Below are 27,644 nucleotides of genomic sequence, written 5' to 3' on the forward strand. Positions count from 1 at the left end.
TACTTTCGGTTCATCCGGATAAGGTTGTCCTCCAGACCTGTCCTTCTTTCCTTCCTAAAGTCGTGACTCCCTTTCACATCGGGCAATCTGTCACGCTGCCCACCTTCTTTCCGCATCCTTCAAAAGATGAAGAGAGGCTCCACCGTCTGGACCCAAAACGTGCGCTGTCATTTTATTTGGCTCGCACAAGCCAGTTCCGGGTGGACGACCAACTTTCTGTTGGATATGTAGGTGCGAAGAAGGGTAAAGCTGTGCACAAGCGGACCATCTCGCGGTGGGTCGTGTTGTGTATTAAACTCTGCTATTCTTTGGCAAAAAAGATCCCTCCTGTTGGGCTGCGAGCCCATTCCACCCGGGCCACTGCGGCGACGACTGCCCTGGGACGGGGAGTCCCCTTGCAGGACATCTGTCAGGCGGCGACGTGGGCTTCACTGCACATGTTCGCCAGGCACTATTGCCTGGACAGCCAAGTCCGGAGAGATGGCCACTTTGGCCGTTCTGTTCTCCAGGACTTTCTGGTGTGATCTTGGTTCGCAGACCCACCACCGGGTTTGGTATTGCTGGGGTATCTATTCTAAGGTGAGGAATCTAACTAACGTGTTTCTTTCAGATGTTACTTACCTTCGGTAACGATGTATCTGTAAGAAACATTAGTTAGTTAGATTCCTCACCGACCCACCCAGTCTCCCCGTTCTGCGAACCGACATCTAGGGTTAAGGTTCTCCCTTTCAGGTCCCTAGATTTTTTGGCACCAGTGTCGGTCTCTTGCATGGCTCAGCGTCCCTGGCGCGGAAAGCTATGTACAAGAACTGATGTCAGCACGCGAGAGCGGCGTATAAGTACTCCGACGTCCTTCCGGCGCACGACGTCAACGACGGACGCGGAGCCGCAGACGACGCCTAGCGACGCGCAAGGGGTATTGCTACAAAAAACTTTCCGGATCCAGTCTGACGCCTGGGGATATTCTAAGGTGAGGAAACTAACTAATATTTCTTACAGATAGATCGTTACCGAAGGTAAGTAACTTGTTCTTTGTGTTCAGTGGGATCCTAACTTGTTGATTTTTAAAATGGCTATTGGCTTGGCTTTGTGAGCACCTGCATTTTAGTAGTTTTAATTGTATAGCACTCAACCCTGTATTTTTGTTCGCTAGTGCCTCTGTAAGAAAGGTCTGGGAAATGCAGGTCCTCTGCATGGATCCTCCTTTCCCATTTTTCCTTTCTTTCTTGCCAAACATTTGGTGCTTAGGATGCAGTTGGCATTTATGCCATATGTTATCAGGATTTGTATAGGGCACTAATCAGTGGAGGGAGGATCCAAATGCTAAAGAACATGTGTAGGCTGATCGAAGTTCTGAGTTGAACAGCTAGATTCTCAGTTTCTTGCGGAACTCCAGATAGGGAGTGTGGCTTAGCGATGTTACCTAATATTATCAAAAGTGATTTTGCAATTGCACATCAACCAAAAGATTCCTTTAACAACGTTTTTTCCTGCTGCTCCAGCCCTCAGAGGCAGACTGGCTCTAGAGATTGTTTGATAGCAATTCCCTTGCGCGTTGATGAGTAGTGTTGTACAACTTCATGTTGGATCCATCTCACCCTCAATGTGACATTGAGGCTCCTATATCTGCACCACAGACATCAGTTCCTCTCTTTCTGTATCTTCCAAGGTGGATTTGGAGCTCCTTTGAATCACGTCAGACTTACCTTTTTCTTTTTCCCTCAAATTTTCCAGTGTGCAAGGGACATGTACCCACCAAAAATGACATGCTTTAAACCTTGCAAGGATGGCAACCTGTGACAGACACCCACATGTCTGTCTGTGGTGTCTTGGCTCCAAGCAAAACTCTGTATCCTGCAGATGATGTACGAATATGAACAGAACAGCCATCCACAACAGCGAAGCCAAACTTACCATCGTGAACTTCAGAGGAAGTCGGAGAAGTTCCAATCAAGGTGCATGGTTGTGGACTCGCTCCCCAAGCCACACTTTTGACCATTCTCCTTTAAAGTGCAGTGGTTCAGGTAAGTTGTAGAAATCCAAGAAGTACAAGAAATCAAAGCACGGGTCCCCTTCTTCCCTCCTCTCACCATTTGGAGTAGCACGAGTCCCATAGTCCCTCTAGGCTATGGAGTTGTTCCCTTCACTCAGAACAGATTCCTCATTTGATCCAGATGCGCCAGACTTCCTGGGGCCATCACGATACTTCAACAATTCCACGAATTTATAATAGTTCTGGATAGAAAAGTTGATACTCCAAGATCCCTCTAGAGCGTCTTTGGACCCTAAGGATCTGGGGTGGCCTCTAGTCTGGTTACTGCCAGTGGATCCATCCCATATGCGGACTGTACCACTTGGGCTTGCTTCAGGGCTGACCTTGTCTCTGAGCCCTGCTCCGCTGTCTTCATCATCAGCGCAATGTACGGCACTGCCTCTTAGGCCACAACCCCAGGTCTCAGCACCAGCCCAATGCCACTGTTGTCATAACTAGACCTCATAGTTTTATCAGACTCTGAAAGTTAGTTTTCAGCCCCCGAAGTCACACATGGCACATCTGTACTTACTCATAAACCTCCCAGCCTCATGCTGAAGACCATGACAATGGTTATGAATCTTAAGACATTGAGAACATATTTTTGGATTTGCAGGATGCCAGTAAACTGGATGCTTCTCCCCACACTTCTCTAGGCATTCCTCACCTATTTGCACTATGGCAGCAGAGGGGTCTGCCTCTTTTGCCACAATGATTAAGACAGTGGCAGAATCTTTCAACATTACCTTACCCACAACAGTGGTAAAAAGTAATAAAAACTAATGTTCTGACTGAAGTGCTCAGTCGAGGCTCAGCTAGCCAAGAAGCTTTGCTTACACTTAATAAAGCCCTCACTGATGGGCACCTGGGCAAAGCCAGCATCTTGCCCACTGTTAAATAGTCAAGTGGCACTTCGGTATAGACCTGCTTCCGGGGATCTGGATTTTCTATCCCAACACCCCACTCCAAAGAGCTTAGTAGTACAGGCATCCACTAGTTACCCTAATGTGATCCACCTTCAACAGAGAGTCAAAGACACATTTGCTAAACATATATTTTCTTCCACCAGCCTTGCCCTCTGGTCAGTCAATACTACATTCCTCCTGGGCAGGTACTCGCATGTGCTGTGGGACACAGTGGCAGATATCTTGCTAAAGGTCCCAGATGAAATAGGGCAGCCCTACAACGCCTTATCTTGGATGGCCACGATGTGACTAAATACTCTATTTTCTTGGGCCGGAGTACAAATGACTTTCTGGGTAAGGCGGTTGGAATCCGTGTTGTGCTTAGACCCACCTGCATTCACTTCTTGAATTCTATTCTGATGTCCAACAGATCCTTGTGGACATGCTCTTCTAGTGCTCTAGGCTATTCAAAGTTAAAGTGGGCAATTCCTTGGAAAGATTTAAAGAGTAGAGCCACCGCTCATGCTCTAGGCTTATTATGCAGTTCTTCAAACAAACTTGACCGTTTTGAGGCTTTGGCAGGGGGTACCAGGAAACGCAGCGTCAGCATGTACCTCGGGTGCAGCAAGCCTCCCAATCCTTTCAAGGCAGAGGCCGGGGATCAAGCCGACAGCATCCAGTCCCCCAAGAGCACCTTCTACTCAAAACCCAGCACCCACCTCCTCCGTCTACCGCAAAACCGCTTTAATTTACCCTTGCCATCACACAGTCACGCGGTGGGAGGCCACATCACCTTCCTCCTCCCCAGATGGAGGAGCATCACATTAGATCAATGTGTGCAGCAGATTGTGCAACACAGTTACTTCTTACCCTTCTTTTCTCATCCTATGATTGCCACCCACTCTGCAACATCTTCCAGAGGACCAATTGACCACACTCACAAGGAGAAATCAAGCACCCTTGGTCAAGGGAGCTATAAAAAGTGTATCCGCATCTGAACTGGCTGTTAACCCTGGTTATTTTCTATTGCCGAAAAAGAATGAAGGCATCCGTCCTATCCTCAGTCTGCACTCTTTGAACTTCTTTCAACTGTAGGACCATTTCAAAATACTGACATTGGCCCAGGTTCTGTATTCTCTGGATCCGGTAGACTAGATGGTGGCAGTGGATTTGCAGACCAAGAGCCCTTTGTTTTCCATGCTTCCCTTTGGCCTAATCAGGGTACCTCAGGTGTTCACAAAGGTGATGGTGGGGTTGCAACCCTTCTGCTGAGGTTGGGAAAACAAGTCTTCTCATACACCAATTGGCTACTGAAGGTGGGCTGGCTCAAGCAGTTGTAAGCCACCTCCAGATGATGGCCGCCCTGCTGACTTCGTTAGGTTTTTCCATGTCACACCTGACTCCTTCACAACAACTCCTCTTCATTGGAGCCATCCTGACCACAGCGCTTTTCTGATCTTTCCCTCAGACTCATCGAGTCCAGGACATTCACTCTCTGATCTCAATGCTTCCTTGACCTGGGTCTACGTGAGAGCAGGTCAGAGGCTTCTTGGCCTCCCGCATCCTGCTTGTGGACCACACAAAGTGACATATATAGGCTCTGCAGGTGGATGTGAAGTCTCACTGGACTCAACAATAAAGGGACCTATCGGAGTGCATTCGGGTGTTGGATGAGACTGTGAAAGATCTGAAAAGGTGGCTGTGCGGGTGCAATTGAAGCAGTGTCAGACTCCTCTCCCTACCCCACCCAGAGCTAACAGTTGTGACTGATGCATCATTGCTGGTTTGGGGATGCCACCTGGAAGATGTGGAAATCTGAGTACTCTGGTCTCCTGTGGAAGTTTGCCCCACATCAACCTGCTGAAGTTGGGAAACCCTTCCGACCATCAAGGAGGGGGAACTAGTGCAGGTTGTCACTGACAGCATAACCACTATGTAGTAGGGTGGGGTATGGTGTGAATCCTGGGTCCTATTCCAGTAGGCTCGGCGTCTCTCGAAGTGGCTGAAGGTTTAGGGCAATTTTCTGATCGCTCGGCACCTGGCAGGATTTTTAAATGCCAGGGCAGATGAACACAGCAAGTGCTGCCTAGCAGATCACAAATGGCACTTACTCTTGGAAGTAGCACAGGGTCTTTTCCAGCACTGAAAGACCCCAGGCTTGATCCATTTGCCACCACAGAGAACGTGCTGTGTCCAGACTTTGGAGCATTGGTGTTCCCAAGACAGTACTTCCTCAGACGGTTTCCATCTCAACTGGGGCTCAGGACTCCTTATGCCTTTCCACCCCTACTTCTCCAGACTTGAGTACTGAAAATGATCAAGAAAGATAGGGCCTCAATCCGGGGGCAACCTTTCGATACCTGCAAGTGCGTAGTGCATTCTACAAGACCATTCCCATGGGCACCGACCTCCCAGCAGACTTGCCATTAGAAGATAGGCTACTAGATGATTATTTGAAAGAGAAAGTAATTTCATTGACCTATAAGAAGATTTTAAATAACTCCCCAGATGCTTTAGGGAAGATCCGTTCTAAATGGGTGGAGGATGTGGGAGATCTAGATGAAGAGTGGCAGGAAGCGCTGGCATCCCCTCAAGAGGTTGCTGTAATCTCCAGATTTAAATTGATCCAGTTTAAGCTCCTCCACAGAGTTTATTATACAGGCGTAGCGTTATCTAAGATGGGTGTTTTGGGTTCCCCGCAGTGTCCCCGGGGATGCGGGCAAGTGGGCACATACTTACACCAGTGGTGGGAATGTCCAAGCATACGGCAGTATTGGAGGAAAGTGACCACAAAGATGTGGGAGGTTTGTGGGAAGAGTATGACGGTCACCCCCCCCCCCCCCAACTTTGCCGTCTTAATGTATGGGTGGCGACTGACCTGACGGCTAAAGAAAGGACCTGGGTCTCCCTTGGGAATGTAGTTGCGATGCGCAGTGTAGCCAAAACTTAGAAGGGTGACACGACACCCAAACTCTGTGACTGGGAAACGGATATTGACTGGTGTATGCAGACGGAGAGGGTGGTCTACGAAGGGAGGGGTTGCCCCCAGAAATGGACCAAGATTTGGGGTGACTGGAACAAAGAGAGAGGAATGTTGAGTGAGCCATTTCCCGATCCCTCCACACAAGTCGATATGACTCCATGATAGCATTGGTTAAGATGTTGAAATTGTTGTTCTGTAATGTCATGGAGATTTTGGACTCTAAAGACAAATTAATGCTGGTTTCGGTACTTGTGCACTATGTCACTTTATTATATGCTGCCATACATTTGTTTTTCTTGTCAATAAAAGATTTATAAAATAAAAAAATAAAGATAGGTCCAATGTCATCCGAGTGACCTCAGACTTTGTGAGTAGAGTGTGGTACAGAGAACTTCATGCCATGAAGATTTGTGCTCCGAGCAGGCTGCCCCTTTGGGAGGACATCCTGCTTTAGCAGCAAAGAGTCCTGTCTCTCAGCTTGCTCAACTTGGAGACCCATGTGTGGAGATTCAGCGCGACAGTTGATGATCTGAATCCCAAAGTGGTTGGTGTTATCTTAGCTGCCAAGCGTCTATCCACCAAAACTGTATGCAGGACGCTGGGAGAAATTTGGTCTGCGTTCCCTCTGTAACATCCAACCTTTGAATACAAAGTTGTCAGACATCTTATTATTTTGTCTGTCTCTAGCCCAGCAGGGCCTTGCTGTGGCAACTGTTAAGGTTTATTTGTTGGCTTTTTTACATTTGCTAGAACGTCCATCATATTTGAAATCATCTGTTATAGTGCGTTTTTTGAAAGGGCTGATCCACATGTTCCCCCCCAACACCATTTGCTGTGCTGCATTGAGACCTTAATTTGCTCCTCACTTGCCTCATGTGTACCCACTTTGTACCAATGCACAACTGTCCTCTATGCCTGTTCGCCATAAAACATGGCCTTTACCTTAGTAAGGAAATTAGCAAACTCCAGGTCCTGTCTGTCCTGCATACATGCACATCGCTCTTCTCAGACAAATTATCCTCCGAGCAAAAGTTGCATTCCTGTCTAGGATAGTTACGCACTGCCACATCAGGGAATCTATAAACTTGCTGGCTTTCTACTCTACACCTTCCCTAGGAGGAGGAACACCTCCACTGCTTTGACCTGAAGGGTGTTCTCATTTTTTAAATTGATTGGCCCAGAGGCTATTGTTAGGATGATCAACTGTTTGTGGGCTTCCATGGTCAAAGACTGGGAAAGTGGTGCAGAAGTGAGCCATATCCTGAAGGATTGTGCTGTGTGTTTAAATCTTCTTTGGGCGAGCCAAAAAGCAGCCCTTGGAAGGCATGTGCACTTGTTACACTAGAGAGAGGCTGCTACCAATGCGCTAGCGTGTGGTGAGGCCGTCTTGGACATCAACCAGACTACTTCGTGGGAATCTCGTCACACGTTCACAAAGCACTATTGTCTGGTCCGGCAGAATGCAAAAGACACACAATTGATGGACGGAATGCAGAACAAATCAAAACATTCACCCCCAGTCAAGAGATCTGGGTTAAATCCACCATTCTTTTGCTCACTATGCCACCCCAGTTTTTACCTGGCCATTGCAAATCAGTCTTGACCCTGTGCCTCATTGGAACAGTCCAGCCCGAACTGCCAAGCCAGGTCCTCCCTGGACCGGAAACAAGCATCCTAGGACCGGTTTCGGGACAGCTTGATTCCAGTGGCACAGTGAGCCCCGGACCCGCGTCTGGGCATATCGGGCGCACTTATGGCGAGAAAGCAAAAGACACACAATTGATGGACGGAATGCAACCCCGAAACCAGTCCTAGGATGCTTGTTTCCAGTCCAGGGAGGACCTGGCTATGCAGTTCTAGCTGGACTTTTCCCATTCGAAGGTGAAGAAAATGCAGTTAAAAGTCTTTATCAGACCTGGGAGTCGAGTTTGGAAGCAACATAATTGATACCTTACACCATAATGAACTCACTACACTAGATAAAATTAAGAAACAACTAGACAAATGGTCCCCCAAGTTCATCACCTGGTGGGGCAGGATTGAAACAATAAAAATGATGATCACCCCGCTGATCAATTATTTTATCAACATGTTACCCCTCCTATTATCCCAAGACTTCCATCACTAACTAGACAATCTAATCTCCAAATTCATTTGGCAGGGTAAGACGCTAGAAAAAGTCCTCATAAAGCTCATGCTAGATAAGTCTCTGGGGGGCGTTAACTTGGCCAACTTTAAAACATATCAAACTGCCTTCCTAGCGAAACAGGGATCATATTGCTTCTTTCCACCTAGCAACTACACACCAGTGTGGTTGGAAATTGAAGAGGCTAAATAAACTAAACCCACTCACTCTTTTAACCACTAATTCCACAAGACTAGTTAGATCTAAATCTATATTTAAAAACACAAAAATCTCCCTACTAAAACTGGACAAGAAACTCCACACAAACATAAGACTGTCAAATATGGAATCTTTATGCAACAACCTTAATATAAAATACAAGGGTAAACTCGTTTTGAAGCTTGGATAAATAAAGGCATCCTCTTCACCCAACAACTGGAAGGCTCATTTTTCACTTAACTTTCTCGGAAATCCAAAGTAATTACGAACTCGATAATATAGAATGTTATAACTTTCTTAAAATTAAAACTGCCTTATCGAAGTCTCTGCTGCATAGACAAACCCTGTCTCTCCCAAACTTCATTACTAACATTAACAGCTTGAGACACCAAGTTTCCAATATCTATAAACTTCAACGTCCTAAATCCACGAAGTTGAACAAAAATCTAATTACGTTCTGGGATCAACATGCCTCTAGCCCCCATCTGAATCACAGTGGACCCAGATATTGAAATCGGTTACCTACCAAAAAATGTCCCCTGTCTTATCAAAAACAAAACTTTGGCTCCTCTATAAAGCTTACTCGACCCCTGCACACCTACAAAAGCAACATCTCTGACCAGCCCCAACTTGCTGCAATTGTGAAGAGGAAGTAGGCGACTTAGCATGCCTCATTCTTCACTGCAAAACCTTTCTGGGACAAAGTGTTTGAATTTATCTCCGCCTTATTAGGCTGCCACCTAAAAAACGAATTTACCGCCCTGATTGCAGGTTTCACCAATATTGATTTAGATAACCATGCTGACAAAGCACTAATGGATCTCTTACTCAAGTCCGCAATAAAAATTGTCTTAAACAACTGGAATAAGACAAACAAAACCTCCTTCAAATGTTCATTAACTGGATCATACATTTAAGGGGCGCAGACAATATCGCTCTCCAACAGTCCCCCTGGAAAACTTCGATAAGACACATCTGGGACAGGTTAGACAACTACTTCTCCCCAACTAAACCGCCTTGACATGCTCCCAGGCACACATTATCTTATTATCTTCCAACGCATTGACCCCCCTACACCTACTAGTTCCTATTGGTGGTTTCTCCACCTAGCTCCACTCATATGATACGCTTGCCTAATACTCCTACTGTAACTCACATGGGAAAGTATTCTTTATATGTTAACTGAACTAATTTTCTCTATTTTCTCAAGTAAAATAGTGAAACATATCCAGTATCCCTACTCAGGCCACCTATTTCAAATTGATTTGTTCTGCTCTGTTCTTTTAGTATTATATATTTGTATTATTAAGACTGTATTCTTATTTTCCATTTGTCCTATTATGTCTTATTGTTTTTACTTGGTTGTATCACACTGCTGGTCTTTTCTGCTGTCGATCATCGCCCTATATAACCAAGCATGTACCAAATATTTGATTATATGTTTTCTAAAAAATGTATAAACTCATTTAAAATGAAAGGTCTTTATCAGCCAACCAAGTTACTTGCCTGCTGTAATGCCCTTTTTGGTAGAGACTCTATCTAACCACAGATTTCTCACTGGCCCATCCTCCTCTCCGTTCTGTGAAATGGACTCATACACTCCATTAATAAGATCCCATTTTATAAATCTGCACACTGGCTCGTTGTGACTTCTGTGTGCTCCACGTCCTATGGTACATACTGAGATCAGAAAGAAACTGACATCTGCGTGTAGGGGTTTAACAGATATAGGTGCCCCAACATCACATCTGGGGCAGGACACATCTGACGCACAGCCGCAAACTCCACCTATTGAAGCGCAAGGGAATTCCAATAAAAAAAACTCCGAATCCAGTCTGGCGCCTGGGGAATTTCCAAAGGGAGGAATCTGCGGTTAGGTAGAGCCTCTCTCAGAAAAGGCATTGCCGAAGGTAAGTAACTTGTTCTCCTGGGCCTAGTCTAGTGCCAGATGATACTTATTCAAATGAATGATCAGTGGAAAGGCAGAAAAATTGCTTCAGAAGGTGTGAATGCTTCATTCCTCAATACTAGTTGAAACACACTAGATCTTATTTTCTGCGTTTCTGACAATAGATTGTATCTCAGTAAAAACTTTTAAATCCATGTTACACTGGAGCGCGACAATTGTTTGTGAGAAACTGGAATCACAATAATTACACATTTCTACTGTAGCAGGGGCTTCCACCCTTGAAAGATGATGTGTAAGTGACAGAGTTGTTTTTCCAAGGTCAGTTTTGTAGCATACTGCTTTTCTTGGTACGCTACATTAAACCCAGGTTGACGCTTGATGTGTGACTCTGAAGAGGGAAGCCTAGTTGTTCACTTTAAAATCTGAGAGAAGGCTGGGGGTGTGGCCAAGCCGCCGACCAACATGGCAGCGCGGCATTGAAGCTCCTCCAGTAACCTGCAGACTGGCAGTGATATCCTGATACCGATCGCTTGACCGCCGTTCTACTCTGCATCAGAAAACGCCCCGTGATGCAGAGAACTCATTAATGTGCCCAGGTCGTAATTGAGGGAAGGCACCGAGATGATTCGATCGTTGGAGGTGAAGGGGGAGGAGCGCTGCTGTGCAGACGGCCCTGCCTGCTTCCCGAGGCCTTCCGGCCGCTGAGCCGCGCGCTAGGACAGCATTCCCGCCCGGAACACCCGTCGATCCTGAAGGTGAGACCGCTAGGCGTGGGGGGCGGTGTGTGTTCTCCCCTCCCCCCCCCCTCGTGCCAGGTCTGCTGCCGCTGCATTCTCGTCTGGGCGGACGCGCAGGCCTGCACCCCTTTTCCCACACGATTACAGGCCCCGCGGGGACATGGCCCGCAAAGGGCGCTCCTCGGGAGGTACAGGCGGAGTAGCAGGGGGGTTGGGCTGCCGCTTTCGCTGCCTTTTGGTGCTCGGTCCCCGAGAGACAGCCGGCTGCTCTGGTGCCTCCTCATTAGAAGAGCGCCCTGGGGGCACACCCGTTTGCCTGGTGCCATCAACGAGATCCGTGCTGCTGCCTGCCTCGACACCGGCCCGCCACTAGGACATCCGAAATCCTGAAGAGGGGCCCCACTCCCACAGCGCATGTCCCATGCTGGGCCTGTTCATGAAAGCCCCACAGTTATCTGCCTCGCCCAGTGTGGACTAAGGAGTGTGCTGCTCTCCCACACAGTACAGTGCCCCGTTTTGTGACATTAGTGTGGCCTGCTTTACATTGTCCGGTCCTGCCTACATTGCTCCCTGATCGGCCTGTGCCCGCTCCATTCGTATTGTGAGCCTGCTTCTCCACCACATCTTCATATATCATTTACTAGCGCTGCGGCAACAGCACCTGGTGCATCCTGTAGACTGGTGGCCCCCCCACCTTTCGACTTTTTGTTGGGCCTGGCCTGCTGACTGGGTGCATTGTTCCACTGGCTCAACGGTTTGGGTAGTCATCCAGCACAGTTGGCTCCTCGCTGGGGTCTCATCAGTGTGTGTTACGTGTCGGACGTCAATATAGCCTCCATCATCCGTCCCCGCAGCGGCATGCGCCCCAAGGACGCTAAGCAAAAGACCGTGCCATTTGCAAAAATCTCTGACAAACCCGCGATGACGACTCAACCATGGCAAAGAATAGCACGGGTGCTGATGGGGCAGACGCTCTTGTGGCGCAGACCTCTGCCTTACTCTTGGAAATGAAGGTGGGGTTTCGTGCGCTCGAGGGAAGATTTGATGTGCTGGACAAACGCTTTGAAGTCATAGGGGCCAAACTCTAATCACATGATCGGCGTCTAGATGTGGCAGAGGCAAGGAATTTGGACAGGGAAGACGGAATGGCGCAATCCCTCAAGCGGCTTGAACGGGTGGAATGCATTCTCAAAGACGTTACCATGAAGAACGAGGACCCCGAGGCACGCAGTCAGCGCAATAACAATTGCATCCTAGGGGTTCCGGAGTCGATGTCAACTGGCCGCCTGAATCTCTTCGTCGAGAATCTGTTGGCTGACATGTCTGGAAGAGAGTCCTTCACACCCGGTTTTGTGGTGGAATGCTCTCATTGGGTCTGCGGCTGAATCCAGACCTTCCCCAACGGCCCATCATTGCATCATTCAGCGACCGGGACACTGCTCTGCGCCTTGGCAGAGAAAAGGGAGACACTGCCTGGCATGACTCTAAAATTGTGCTATATCCAGATTTCACTCTGATGGTACAAGAAGCCCGACGCAAGTTCAACGGGGTTAGGGCCACCCTCAGAAACCTGGGCATGAGGTACGGCATGCCCTACCCTGCGAGACTGAAAGTCGACGTTGGCAGCCGTACACGCATCTTCGACACCCCGAATGAGGCACAGGAGTTTTGCCGCAAACCTCAAGCAGAACAACGCTTGCCCCGGAGGAGATGGAGTCAGGTCTTCGCCCCAGAGTAGCGACTCCAACTCCAGCATGGAACTGTTCTCCAGCTCTGGCACAAGCTGACAGACGCACCGCATTAGATACTGTTTAATGGCATTCTTAAATTGGGATATCTAAGTCCGGTCCATCAGTATGGTTTCAATGTCTGGTTAACTGGCGTGGCGTTGCCGTCCCCATGGTGTACACCTTTGGTTGCTTTCGTGTTAGTTGTATATACCTGGTTGGGGTTTTAGTAATTGCAGCGTGAAGACTATTGGTTTATTGGGATACGTTTCATGTTTTGGGCAATGTCTCCCTCTCCTTCAGAAGAGGCTGGTTGGGGGAGGGGGGGGTAATGTAGGATTGTTTCACAATTGTTTACCAGAATTTGGCTTAGAGGTTCATATTTGGAAACGGGCATGTTTGTTGTCACAATTTGATTGTTTTCATCGTTGTTTTTATATGACCTATGCGAGATACACCTACAAAGGGGCAGCTGGCTAATACAGAAAGTCCTTCGGGCTTATCCCTTATGACCTGGAACGTTAGGGACCTAAACGACAACCGTAAAAGAAAGCAGGTACTCCACTATCTCACTAGACTCAATGTAGATGTGGCTTACATTCAGGAAACACACTTACCCCAAGCGAACTCACTCCGTTTTGCTGCCAGTTGGGGCACACACCACTATTTAGCTAACTACAGTAACTATGCTAGAGGTGTGGCCATATTCATTCACAAACTAGTCCCTTTTAGCCTGGGTTCCATTGTCAGTGACAAGGAAGGCAGATACGTTCTTGTCACGGGATCACTCATGGGACATAAAGTGGCGTTGGTGTGTGTCTATGCTCCAAACACTGCATTACAAGCACAGCTGCTAAAACTCGACCCCTGTCTACTCTTGCTCGGGGGGGATTTTAATTTACTCCTTAACCCCACACTAGATAGCACGGCATCCACCCAAGACACTAACCCACGCTCCCGACGAGCTCTCACGGCCCTATTTGATCAGCTTTCCTTAATTGACATTTGGCACCGGCGCCATCCCACCCACACTGACTACACACATTACGCTGGGCATCACAACACTTGGACAAGAATAGATTACTGGCTAGTGTCCCCGGCTATCTCCAATTGGTTTCAGATTCTTGAGACGCTCCCTAGAACTTATTCGGACCATTCGTCGGTTCGGCTTCGTCTGAAAATTCCACGGCCGGAGGGGTATGAGCGACAATGGCGCTTCCCTAGCCGAGCGCTCCTTGATGTTGTGTTTAAAGAAGAGGTGCGCGAGGCGATTGAAGATTATTTCGCAATAAACATGGGATTGGTTGACTCTCATGCGGTCTTGTGGGAGGGCTTTAAGGCATACATACGGGGAGTGTGCATAGCTAAGCACTCTGGGGTGCTGAAAAGCCTATGCTCCACCATTTCTCGTATTGAACGGGAACTCGCAGCCCTTGACGCTTCACTGCGCTCCTTGACCCCAGGCGCAGCTGGCCGGCGGTTGGCCATACTGATCAAATACCGCGACGCGGCGGACCGTGAGATCCTTTACTTGGGTAAATACCAAACAGCTAGACGGTACGGGGAGGGCAAGAGACCAGGCAGGGTACTGGCGCAGATGTTGAGGCCTCCCTACAGCAAAGCGTTCATCACTGAGATACACTCTATTTCTGAGCGTAACCTTACTTCCACTTTAGAAATCCGTGAGGAATTTTTTTAATACTTCACTGCTTTGTACTCCACTAAAACAGGAAGCTACCGTTCGGCCCAGGAGGCTTATTTGTCGGAAATAGCTTTAGTATATCTGGAAAAGGATATGTAAGACTTCCTCGCCGAACCGATAACAGAATCCGAGGTCCGTGGTGCGATTGCTACCCTCCACTGTTCCTCAGCCCCCGGCCTTGATGGCTTCCCCAGGGGCTTTTATAAAACTTATACAGATTTATTGGCTATGCAATTGATTGAGGTATATGCAGAGGTCCTTGAAAAACAGATGCTGCCCCCTATGCTCAGAGAGGCGGTTGTGATCCTTCTTCCTAAACCTGAAAAAGACCCAATGTTGTGTGGTTCGTATAGGCCCCTGTCCCTCCTAAACCTGGACTCTAAATTGCTAGCCAAAATAGTGGCCAATCGCCTTTCTCAGCTGATGGAATTCATCATTTCCCCAGCTCAATCTGGGTTCGTCCCCCACCGATCCACTTCTTTAAACCTTAGAACTCTTTTCTTGGTCCTTCATAGAATCGATCCCGCACTCCCGGCGGCTGCCGTCTTGTTAGGTACCGCAAAGGCCTTTGATTCTTTAGAATGGCCTTTCTTCCTCTCCGTTATGCGCCTTATGGGCATGCCGATTGGTTTTATCGCTACCACTGCCCTGCTGTAGAGCGGCCCTTCGGCATGAATGGGACTTTATTGCAGCCCTTCTCCCTTTCACGCGGCACGCAACAGGGCTGCCCCCTTTCGCCCCTGTTATTTATTTTGGCCATGGATCCCCTGATAGGGCACTTTCAGGAAAGACATCTGCAAAGGGGCTTACAATTTAACACTGGCCCCCTCCTAGTTTCCCTATACGCGGATGACACCATCCTTTACGTTGGAGACCCTCGGGTAAACTTGGAGCCCCTCATCAGGGAAATACTCCGGTTTGGCCTTTTATCTGGCCTTGGTATAAACTGGCATGAGTCAGTGATATTCCCACTTACCTCCAGCACAACGCCCTGGGAATGGGCATTTCATTTGGAATGGTGCACTGACTCCGTCAAATGCCCAGGCATTCATATACACCTTGATACCGCGCAGATCCTTCGACTCAATTATGGTCAAGCTATCACAACACTCGAATCTCAGATTGAGAGATGTTTACACTTGCCATTATCCATGGCTGGTCAGGTCGCTATTCTCAAAATTATCGTATTGCCCAAGTTTTTGTATTTTTTAAACAATATTCCTATCCCACTCACTAATGGGTTTTTCTTACACTTGTGCCAACAGCGTACTAGACTGATATGAGGTGGCAAGCAAGCTCGTGTTCGCTGGCAAATTCTTACCTTGCCGTACGAAAGAGGTGGCTGCGGAGTACCAGATTTTCAACGGTATTATTTAGTTGCCCAGTGCAGCTATGCCTATGCGTGGTACCACCCAGATGCACGGATACCCTATTTGCGGCCAGATGTGGATTTTGTCCTCCCTGACCGGTTATCGACCGTGCTGCCCAGGGGAGTGCCCTGTGACCCCTCGGACATACAGACTGTTTCCACCACTAGCTGGACCTGGGAGAAACTACGACGGATCACCGTTGCTCCCTTCCTATACTCCTCCGCTTTGCCGGGCCCTAATGCTCGTTGGCTCTCAATTACCGGCGAAAAACTGACTCCGCGCACTTTAACCAAGTTTGACATCACTGCGTTCCGGCACTTATATCCAGAAGGACTTATTTTTCCCCGTCAGAAGATGCCCGTTTCCAGACCGTCACATTCATGGACAGCTTTGTTTTTAGCCGTATCCGATCGGCGCTGCACGCTGCAATTCCTGGTTTCCGCCTTGAGCCGGAGTCCTTTCCGCCCCTAACACTTATAATAGAAAACCCTGCTGGGGCATATCCCATCTCCAAATTGTACAAATTCTGCACGTCCCTACGACCCGTACATGACGATAAAATCCCCGCAGACTGGGAGACAGACCTTGGGCATGCGATTACAGACGATCAATAGGTTAAATGTTGCGCAGTGACACACAGTGTCTCATTAAACATTAGACATAAGCGGTTACATTATAAATTCCTACGGTGAATGTACTTTACCTCTGCTAAAGCACATAGGCTAGACCCCACTAGACCCCACACTCGGCCTAAATTCCCTGCCCCCACACGCCGACTTTGCTCACCTCACATGGACTTGCCCCAAGCTTCATGCATACTGGGAGGAAGTGCACCAGACAATAGGTACCATTACGAAGTTGACTCTTACCCCCATTCCTCGAAGTAGCATTTCTAGGATATACCATGAACTTTCCCAAACATGTCCAGCGTTTTGCATCCCTCAGTTTACTGTTAGCTAAACGCAAAATTACCCTACTGTGGGGCCGCAAAACTGCCCCCACCCTGGCAGGCTGGCTTTGCAGCCTGGCTTATTGCAACACAAACAGCGAGGTATATGCTGATCTCCTACCAGGGACCTCGCGACCTAAAGATATTTGGGGCCCATACAGACTGTACGTAAACGGTCTTCAGCAAGTCGCCAACTCTCAGCCACATGACGGCATAGTACCAGAAGGTGTGGGCTGATATGCCTATCCTAATCCATCCTTAGTTTGGTTTGCTCTACCCAAATCCTTCACATAGCTTATCAGGTTGTTTTCATGACTTAAATGTCTGCGGTCATTACACTGCATCAGTCTCTGGGGCAATTAACACCAATTCATGGCACGATCTGACGGAGATGAGCACTGAGGACTAATTTTTTCATTGCAATGTCGTGTTTCCCAGCGGGCTATTATCAGTTCGAGATATGTTGATTTTATTGTTACATTGTGACAAGCAGGCTCTGTATTAGTTGTTTGCATATACATGGTTTTCATGCCAAGACATCGTTAATGTTCATCTATGCCTGTACTGATTTCACTATTGCCAAAATGATAAATAAAGTAAAAAAGAAAATCTGAGAGCAGGCTGGAGACAAAATTGGAGATGCGTGTCCCTGTTCTTTCCCTTTTTTAGGTCTCGCTTGACCCAGCTTATGTGCTGGTCTGGCGAGACTTGTTGAGAGGGCTCCAAAAAGTGCTACCAGGTCAGTCCAGGCCAGTCTAGAGCTACAGTGCATGTGCACGGGCGCGCGAGCCGCACTTTACCGCGATTACTTTCACTTCCACGGCCGCTTTGATGTTTGATCGTGATCGCGATTGCAATCACTTTCACGGCCGCTTGGCATAGCCAATAAGTCTCACTTTTGGGACCTTATAAGTATTTAGTTATGCAGCTGTTGCATGGCTAAACACTTATTAGGTCCCAAAGGCGAGACCTATTGGCTATGCGAATGCTTGTTTTTTAAATGTAATGTGTTGGTCAGCAAAGCCCAAAAGGTCAAATTATTTTTTGAACCAGTTCTATAAATTGTGTCTTCTGAAAAGGTTACATTGTGGTTCTTCGATATGATGTGAAGATTTGTCTTCTGCTACTGAAATAAAGTGCCAACTTTATGGTAACATTCAACATAAAGTCTGTTTTTTAACTTTAGGAGTATCAAAAATGAAAAAGGTCAGAAAAGTGATTCTTGATGAAGTTCCTGAAGAATCTTCCGATCCAGACCCTCCGCTTCTGGTTGATCATTGCAGACTCAAGGTAATACTGCTGACAAGTACGGGTAACCAGTAACAAGTACGGGTAACCAACCATATATGTATATTCGTCTTCATGGCCTTATGTGAAATAGACTTGTCATTTTTTGCTGCGATAGCCAAATGTTCATAATCTCTATTGCTTGAAATGCTTATGTTACCATCACTTTACAGAAGTCTTATTTTAAACACTCCAAAACACTTGGCATGTTTATGTTTCGAAGCTTGTTGTTTACCATTGTTTGGAGAAGGATTCCCAATGTTGTGGTTGAAACTGCATTGTCAATATGTTTTGCTTTACAATATAATCATGTGCTTTGAACAATGTGGTTATTAGTTCCATACAATGCCGCAGAGTATGGTATACCAGAGTTGCCTAGAGACCTACACCAAGAGTAAACCTACAGTAAGGGAAAGCTCGGCATTAGTTTTCAGTGTACGGATGGGCTTAATGGTTCCCGGCCTGTTCAATGGGTACTGAGCAGATTACCTACTGCGGATCTTCACTCTTTAGACTAAGAATTGTTGTTGGCTTACAGGGAGAGTCCAAGCCCTGTATACAGGCAACTCGCTGCCCCCCAAAAAGCAAATAAGGTTCTTCCACTAGAACATAAATAGTTTCTGGTCATTTTTTGGCTTTGCTCCATTTGTCTCTAAAAAGATCAATGCATCCCTCCCACTTGCTGCATTATGCTAAGCTTGCACTTGAATGGTCATTGATGCACAACTTTGAGAATTGAATTGAATATGGCTGTTAAGTAGTTTGGTTGTTACTACGTCCTCCGTCGTGTTTGTCACAGTCCTTGCTCAGAGAATTTATAAAAAAACAAAAGAACCTCTGCTGTGTGTTCAGCCAAGATCTGAGCCAAAATCTTATGTTATGTGAACATCTTAAATACTGAACCTAATGCTGAAAACCTTTGCAGGTCAATATTGTCATTTGAATGACCAAAAAGACTTGGGAATATCAGATGAATAAAATACCCAGGTGGCATAGGACTTTGTGATACTCTATCCCACGATGAAAAAGACACCAGTGCACATCCACCAGCAAAAATAATCTTATCCATTTTCACCAGCACTTGTGTAGATAATATGGTGTGCTTGATGTAGCCCAGTGCTGAGGAGTATTGAACATAGCCACTAATGTACAACTTGACCTCCGGGAAGGGAGAATATCTTTAAGTCCTAGCCAAGGTTTGTTTAGGACCAACACGTGTGCTGCAGGACAGCTATCGATGTCAGAAAAAGCACCGAAAGGAAGCTGAAACATTGTCTAACAGTGATGGAAGCCCTAAAATTGAACCAGTCCATTCTGTGTAGGCTAGGTGCCCTAACCTAGGTTTACAACTTTGACACCTGCTGTGAGTCTTGAGTGACCCAGAGACAAAGGTACATATTTATTAAAACTCCAATTAAAACTCAAAGATCTATTTCTACAAATATTTACTGACAAAAAATTGGGCAACCCAATAGACCCTTGGAGGCTTGGGTAAATCAAAGTCAATATTTGGTATAAGAGTGCCTACAAGGGACTTATTTTAACAAAAACTCTTCTAGACTCAAAGCAATAAATGTATAAAGCCCTAATTAGTGGCTTTTAGCAAGCAAATTAACAAAATAATTATATTCATTCATGGCGAGTATATCAACAGAAGAAATGCAAATAGTGCAGCACAGATGTATACTTAAAAAGTACAAATTTATGTAGAAAATTCTGTTTACAAAAAAGGGTATAAAATGCAATAAACATAAATACAAAAGTGACTGAGAGAGACTATCTTCACAGCAGCTGTTTTCTTATTAACACTTTTGTTATATGCCATTTCAAATATTCTCAAATGAGAACATAATTGAAAATACAATGAACATTTCCAGAAAGATCTTTTACACATGAAAATGGGTGAAAATGTCGCAGTTTCGGTCTTGTCTCGTGCTAACGTCTATAAGACCATCTTCAGGACTAAATGCTCTTATGTGGACTGATGATCCTAGAGCAAAGAATGAACGTAACCATATGTACAAAGCATCTACATGAGGATGCACAGTAATAGAGTATAGAATGGCCTCCAAAAATCTAAACTTATATCGCAACGGCTTTCCTGTCCTGAAGATGGTCTTATAGACGTTAGCATGAGGCTCCTCTTTTAGTAAATTCAGGGGAGGGCAAAATTATGTGGCAAGGTTGACTGAATTATCTGTCGAGAAAAGGTAAATTATGCGGTGTAATACAGCACATTTTGTGAAAGTTCTACCGTTCTCTATATATTGTATCAAAATGAGCTATAATATGCAGAGAGTCCAGAGGCTTTATAGAGGCTAAAGTAGATAATACTAATGCTCTCTTTTGTGGTAGTGTGGGAGAGCAGTTAGGCTTATCAGAGGGCAGTGTTAAGCATTTGTTGTTCACACAGTGCCAATAAATGACACACACTCAATGAATACATTTGAGGCCAATTTATAAAAATAATAATTGGTTATATTTATTTTGCAGCACCACAGAACTTTGTCATAGGTAAATACGTTTTTCAATAAAAAAATACTTTTCTGTTTAAAAATCTGATACTTTACAATGTAAACCAATGGGAGGGAGAACAAATTCAGCATACATAGGGATAACATAGACTTACAAGATCAGTCTTCGGAAGTTAAGATCAATATTGGGAAAGGTTTAGTTCAGCACCAACAGTGCACCACCAGCGACACAGGGACGGACAGATGCAGGGGTGCCTTTTGGTGTCAGAATCGGCATAGGTCATTATTAGGAGGTTCTCCAATGAGAGGCTGCATGCGACGTCGAGGATTCCAGGAGAGGTCAGCTCACGCTGACTTGGACCCTGAAGCGCTGATGAACGTTGCTGGAACCAGTGGGCCACTTGGACTGGTGCAGAGGTAGAACTGGGGCAGGCTTTGCGGTCTTTCAAGTCAGTCTCTTTAGTTTTAGATGATTGTTTGATGAACAGGTCCGCTCATTTCGGGAGTCTTGATCTTTATCATAGGCAGGCAGTTCTCTCAAGGTTCTGGAGGAAGCTGGTTTGCAAGACAAGTCTTGTTTTGGTGCAGGTTCGTCCGGGCTGCAGACAGGTCGGTAGGGCTAGGGACAAGTCAGTAGTTCTCTGCAGTCTTCACTGCTGGTGCGACTGTGTGGTGTGCGGCTCTTCTAAGTAGACAGGAACTGAAGTTCAGGTGGAGATGCCACCTAAATAAACCTTGCCCTGATTGGATAAGTCCCACCATCTTCAAGATGGCGGGCACTGAAAAGTGTGTTCCACTCGCATGCAGCACCTGAGGGGTGGAGTTGGCAGAGTTGGAGGGGGGCACATCTCCTATTCTTCCTAAGCGTCCCGCCTGTCCCCCTGCCATAAAGGAGGTGAGGACATGAAGGGTACTTGCTCCCTCTAACAGGAAAGGCTGGGGTCGCATTACAAAGGCAGTAAAGCCTTAGAACCTCCCCTCCATGGGTGGCTCTTCCGGACCAGGGGGGAGATGTGCACACCTTCACTCGGGAAAGGCATTGTTCTCAACCTCAGAGTGTGCAGGCCCTCTCCCTATGCGGACAGAACACTGGTGGTAGCAGGCTGGCTCAGGCCAGTCGGTCATCATACTAAGGATTGGCAGGTTTCAGGGGACCTTTCTAAGGGGTCCTCTGTGTGCACTTTTTAATAAATCTAACACTGTGCAGGTTTATTAAGCTGAGATGCTTGGTACCAAACATACCATATTTCAGTGAAGCCATCATGGAGCTGGGGAACTCGTAATGACTAGTGTCCTGCCCATGTACTTACTATGGCTTCCCTGGACACTTATTAAATCCAGGAATCAACTTGAATACTGCAGGGGCATATCTACTCATGCAAATATGCCATCACAGTAAATATAGTGCGCCCTCCCTTATGGCTAGGGCCTGCTAGAGGGGTGTCTAACCTATATTTCATGCAGTGTTCATGGCCATGGCACACCAGGATGTGTGCCATGTCGACTCTTCAATTTTGTCTTCACCAAGACACGCAGACAGCAGTGTGCATGTGCTTGGTGAGGGGTCCCTTAGGGTGACATAATTCGTGCAGCAGCCCTTAGGGACCCTCATTAACCACAAGGACCTTAGTACCAGGGATATCTTTTACTAGGGACTTCAAGGTGAGCTAAAGGGGTGTCAATTGTGGGAACAACAGGTACAGTTTAGCGAAGATCTGGCACAGGGGACCTGGTTGGCAGTGACCCTGTGCACTTCCAGTCAAAATTACAGAATTTTCGAGGCAAAAAGTGGAGGCTAACCATGTCAAAAGAGGCACTTTCCTAAAACTACTATATCATATTTTCTATTTTACACATAACACTGCCTAAGCAAATACTTCACCTTATTAGTATCAGTTTAACTACCAAATACAGCAATAAGCAATTAAGAGATGATCAGTCAACCTTTGCAATGGACTTTTCACTGCTCAGGGACACGTTGCACATTTTATGGAACTTTTGATCTGTTGAACTACAAACAACATTTTCTCTTTGTTAAAATCTGCAGATTATGCAGCAGAGGAAGAATTATATTGCAAATATGGCATGTCCCTAATTATACTGAAAATGCAGCCACTACCGAATCACAAAATTCCAGTGGCCCTGCTGATGCTGTATGATCTTTGGAGGTTGTATTTAGTGTTTCCACTTTGGACACTTGTGAATAGTTGCTAAGAGAAAAAAAAAAAGTTTTTGGAGCATGTGTTGCTGTGAATACACATGTTCTGCATACTCCTGCCATCAAGTGTTGGACTAGGACATTAACAAGTTTTTTTTTTTTTCTCATAACAAGACATCATTAGTCCACAATGCAGTAGGACGAAGATTCGACTAAGGTTTTTTTGTTTTTTTCGCCAGCCAGTTGGGACATTTCAACTCAAGCTTGAGACCAACGAAAACTGTTCTGCTCCTTTTGGTGCTATATTTCGAGGCACCTCATCCAGCAATGGAAGAACTCAATGGCATCAATTTGGCTCAAAATCGGTGACCTACCCAGGAATCCAGTTGTATTAGAAATCACTGTAGGGGAAGGGTGTTATGGACAATACGCCTTTCCATTTCTGTCCAAACTGTAATGGGAAATATCCATGTTTAGATCACTATTGGGTCTGTCTGCCTGTCTACAAAGCATGAGAAGTCAACCTACTCACTCTGCAAGGTGTTTAGGAACAAAAAGACAATCTGATACTGCTGTGAATGCTGTTGGGTTCATTATAAAATACAGCATTGAGATCTACCCGACATACCGGACCTTTTCGGCGCTGTGGACATCGGGGGCCCCGAAAAGGTTGGACGTTTCCTCAGATATCCCACCCACTCAGGGAGAGCAAAGCTGCGAGGCCCCATTGCATCAGAGCACAGGGCCAGAGCTACAATTCTTCTAACCTTTCTTGATGATCATCCCTCATGGCTTAACCTAAAAAAAGTCCCACACAGAGGTCAAGCACCACTCCTGAGGGAGTCGGACATCAAGCCACAAGACTAGCCTAAAGAGACACCAAACTTTGGGTTTTGTCTGAGACCATTTCTCTTACAGGGACCCCCTATGCTCTGAGAGTCTGCCAGCTTGGCCCAAGTCTCCAACAATCCACCCTTGTAGTTGAAATCAGCTCTGAAGCGGGCTCCGAAACCAACCCTGAAACCAGCTCCAAAAAAGGTCTGGATACAGAGAATGGAGTTGAGTGAATTCCCCACTGCCGTTGAACTCCCAGAGGTATCTAACATTAGTCACTTATCAACAGAGAATATTCTTGGTCGTTCAACCCTTCAGGAGAATACTCACACACCACATCCTCCACCAGGGAGTACAGGAAACCCCCCGTTGAGGAACAAGTATCAGAGGAATCACCATCCTATAAATGATACTAAAATAGTGCAGGGACAAGGCCTGTAGTCCTCCCCCATACTTGCCTCCTTTCTCGATCCCTGTACCTCTGCAACAACCACAAACTCCATAACCTCCTCTGTCACTTCAGCAGTCGGACCACTCAGGGCACACAGACTCAGATCAAGAGAGCCAGCCGCTATGATTTGTTGGACTCCTATCTACAGCCTTAGCCTGCTGACATGGGCATGATCCCTGGGCTTTGGATTACTGTGTCAACCCACAGGACAATGCTGACTTAAAGCCCTATCCGATTAATACCACCCCACACCCCAGGTAAAAACACAGTGCCCCATGCAGTTATCCAAAGGGCAGCCGAACCCCCCCCCCCCCCCCCCAAAAAAAAAGAGTTCAAGTTGTCGAGGAGGAGTACAACTTGCTGGTGGTGAACACTCTATGACCAAGAGGTCTGTTCAGAGCCTACGAATTTCTGAAAGCGTGATCAAGTACATTGCTAAAAATGTAAAGGACTCAGTCAAGGTACAGGTCGAGGATCAGGAAAAAAGCTTGTTCCAGATGAGCCTGTGTATATTAGGAATATGTCCCATCAGACACCTTGGTTGTGCACATAGCCGAAAAATAGCTTGTGCCCAGTCAACTGTGGACTCTGCTCCCCCGGATAAAAAGAGTGTTGGACTTGGCCCTTTCTGCAGGATCACCTTCAAACGTACTGCCTTCACCCGTCCTGTTTTTGCTGAAATAGTTTTTGTTGGCCTAAGAACTTTACCATTGCTGGGGGGGCAGAGTTTGCATCGTTCGAAGATGGCCGCTGCTTGAACAAGCTCCGAGAGCCATCCAGACTATTCTGCAATAATCCTGACATTTCCGTACACCAGAAGCCTGCAAATTGTCGCCGAGTGTGCTAAGAGTGCGCTTTCCTCCGAGACCTGGATTGAGGCAATCTGGCGAATTAAAGAGCGGCGGCAAAACTGGCCGACATGCGGCCTGTGGTGAAAGTGAGGTGAGGCCTGCTGCTGGGAGCTGCACGGCCCAGGGTGAAGCTGAGGCGCTCTGAAGCCAACTACATTGCGCTGCGGGAAGGAGGTGTGAGCGTATAATTGGCAGGCTGGTCCCGGGTGAGCCGTGCGATCTGAGGGTGAGCCTGCAGAAGAGCCTATCCACCATAGATGGAAAAATAAACTCTCTGGCCTACAGGATTGACCGGATATGGGACCACATTGGCAAACACGCGGAGCGCATTGATATGCCAGAAAGGAGAGTATCCGAAGTCAAGGAAGCTCAAATAAATAGGGAAGCTGCTCACGGCCCTGCAAGAAAAAGCAAAAGATATAGAAGTGCGGTCAAGGCGCAGCAACATCTGAATTTTGGGGCTGCCTGAGAGTACAATGATGTGAAATATGGAGGTCTTTGTGGAGAAGTTGCAGGTGACCCTGCTGGGCTGGGACACACTTTCAGATATGTTCATTGTCGAGCGAGCTTATCGTTCCTTGGGGCCTAGGCCTCAGCCTGATGCCCCTCCCCGTCCAGTAATTGCCAAGTTACTGAATTACAGAGACAGAGATGCCGCATTGAAACGTGCTAGGGAGCTTAGAGTATTGCAATTTGAGTGGTCTTCCCTCTCCCTTTTTCCCGATTTCACCATGAAAGTGCAGGAAGCGAGGAGGCAGTTTGCACCCTTGAAGTGGCAGCTGAGAGACCCTGGGCTCGACTACGCTAAGCTGTACCCGGCCGGACTCAGGGTCGCGATGAACAGAACGTCAAGGATCTTTGTGGACCCCAAGTCACTACAAAAAGCCCTCAAGGAACGCAAAAAAAAACGGAGGCAAATAATGGAACGATGCAAGAGCAACCAGAGGCGACAGGCGGTGACTTGGAAGAGTAGACAGACTGTCCCGGTGAGCTGGCCTGCTTACATATACTACAAGCAGGTATGTTGTAAATTATGCTTCGACTGGGATACCTAAGAGTAGAGAGTAGTTGCCCAGTGGACGGGGACTGCGCTGGCCTGCCAGCAGTGACTATGGGCAGTAACACCTATTGGAAATTGAAACCGTGATTGGCAATAGGTGGTTGCTGTTAACTGCCGCAAATTTACTCTGACCCTGATGTGGGACTTACAGGACTGCTGGCGAAAATTAGACTTGCACCAGTGGCACTAAACATACTGTGTTTGTTAGGAAATGTATAATAGAAGACGATGGCTAAGTTTATTCACTTTTTTACAATCGCACTTAAGGTTTCCGCAGGTAACATCTGCCCCTTTTTTAACTCTTCAATTTGTATTAGAATGCAACGGGGTCCTGGGAGGGAGGGATGGTTTCATTCATGCCCAGTTGTGGTTGGAGGGGGGGGGGGGATATGTTGTTTTTAATGACTATGTAGTGTGTGCGCATTGTGTATTTGACGTTCAAGACCTGAGGATCTGCCTGAAGGATATATCAGGTAGCAATTTTTTAGGTCAACCCAGTCATGACAGTGGTACAGGGCCATTATAGAGGTTAGTGGCAGCAGAATTCGTCAGTTCACCTGGAATATCAGGGGCCTAAATGACTTCAGAAAGCTGCGTAGGGTTGTTGCATACTTAGTGAGACACGAGATCGACATTGCGCTGCCTGTAAGAAGTAGTATTCTCACACATAGGTGCCTGGACAGTCATTTTCATGCTGCAGGGTTCACATCCCATGCCAGGGCAGTACTTGCATGGCTTAACCCCAAATCAGATATTATGCTACAGGTGTTAGAAGCTGACACTGGCGGTAGATGTGATTTCTAGATGCACTGGGAAGGTGCATTGATTGGCATATAGTCCACGTGTAAGGGCCTAACTATGACTGCCCACAGTTTTATCAGGAGCTGCTAGACCACATGAGAGCCAGGTTTGGTTTGCCGCTCCTTTAAGGAGGGGGGTGATCTAAATCGCGTCCTGAAGCCCTGGTTGGATCATTCCGGAGGTCCGGCATGACATCAGTCTGCCGCGGCCAACGTTATATGTGATCTAGCTGTCCAACTAGATTTGCTAGATGCTTGGAGGGAGCACTCCTCTGGTGTAGGGGGATTCACTCATTATTCAGTTATGCACAATTTACACACCAGAATTGATTATTGGCTTATACTGAGACCCTTGTTTCAGCAGGTACGAGAGTGCAAGGTGGTCCCCCGATCGCTCTCAGATCATTCCCCAATAATGCTAGATATCGAAAGCACGAGAAGGAAGCCAGCACCCTACACATGGCGATTCCCCCCCATACTCTTTGATGGATAGTGTTTTTTCGTTCTAAATTAGCTGAAGTCATAGAATGCTTCATTGATACCAATATAGGGTCTGTCCAACATTTTTCCGCAGTCTGGGAAATGTTCAAGGTGTACATCAGGGAAGTAGCCATGTCCAAACACTCTGAGGTCCTACGCGCTATCCGTCAGCGTCTGGTAAGCCTGGAAGGGCGGTTGGCAGAAGTCAAGTAGGAAGCACTAGAAGATGGCAACACTTTGATTGCTGATAGTCTAAAGGAGACTCTGGCAGAGTATCATGAGATAGCAGACAGCGAAATAAAACACTGAGAGAAGTATGGAGAGAGTGAGCGTCCGGGTGCGATATTGGCTGCCTTGCTGTGGGTCAAGAGTGAGGCAGGGAGTGTGACGGAGCTATGTGCTGTGGACGGGGGTGGGGGCTACTGAATGATCCTATGGAGATTGCAGGTAGATTCAATCTATATTATTCAGAACTGTACTGTACGAAAGAGTTCGGATGAGCGGCTATCTCAGAATACTTAGAGCACATACAGATGCCCTGGCTGTCTAATGAACATAGGGAACACCTTATGAAACCATTGGATCCACACG

The 27,644-nt window shown here is 46.8% G+C and overlaps 1 protein-coding gene across 3 annotated transcripts in view; it reads left to right on the forward strand.

Annotated features, from left to right (window-relative positions):
• Window positions 1-27,644, forward strand: part of ATAD2B (ATPase family AAA domain containing 2B) — a 790,780-nt gene that overhangs the window by 652,306 nt on the left and 110,830 nt on the right. For all 3 annotated transcript variants that reach the window (XM_085610606.1, XM_085610608.1, XM_085610607.1), the window contains one exon: window positions 17,845-17,948. In XM_085610606.1, the coding sequence (XP_085466732.1) occupies window positions 17,845-17,948 (104 nt within the window). The remainder of the gene's footprint in view (window positions 1-17,844; window positions 17,949-27,644) is intronic.

The sequence above is a fragment of the Triturus cristatus genome, chromosome 6 (assembly GCF_964204655.1).
Source record: "Triturus cristatus chromosome 6, aTriCri1.1, whole genome shotgun sequence".
Classification (NCBI taxonomy): Eukaryota; Metazoa; Chordata; class Amphibia; order Caudata; family Salamandridae; genus Triturus; species Triturus cristatus.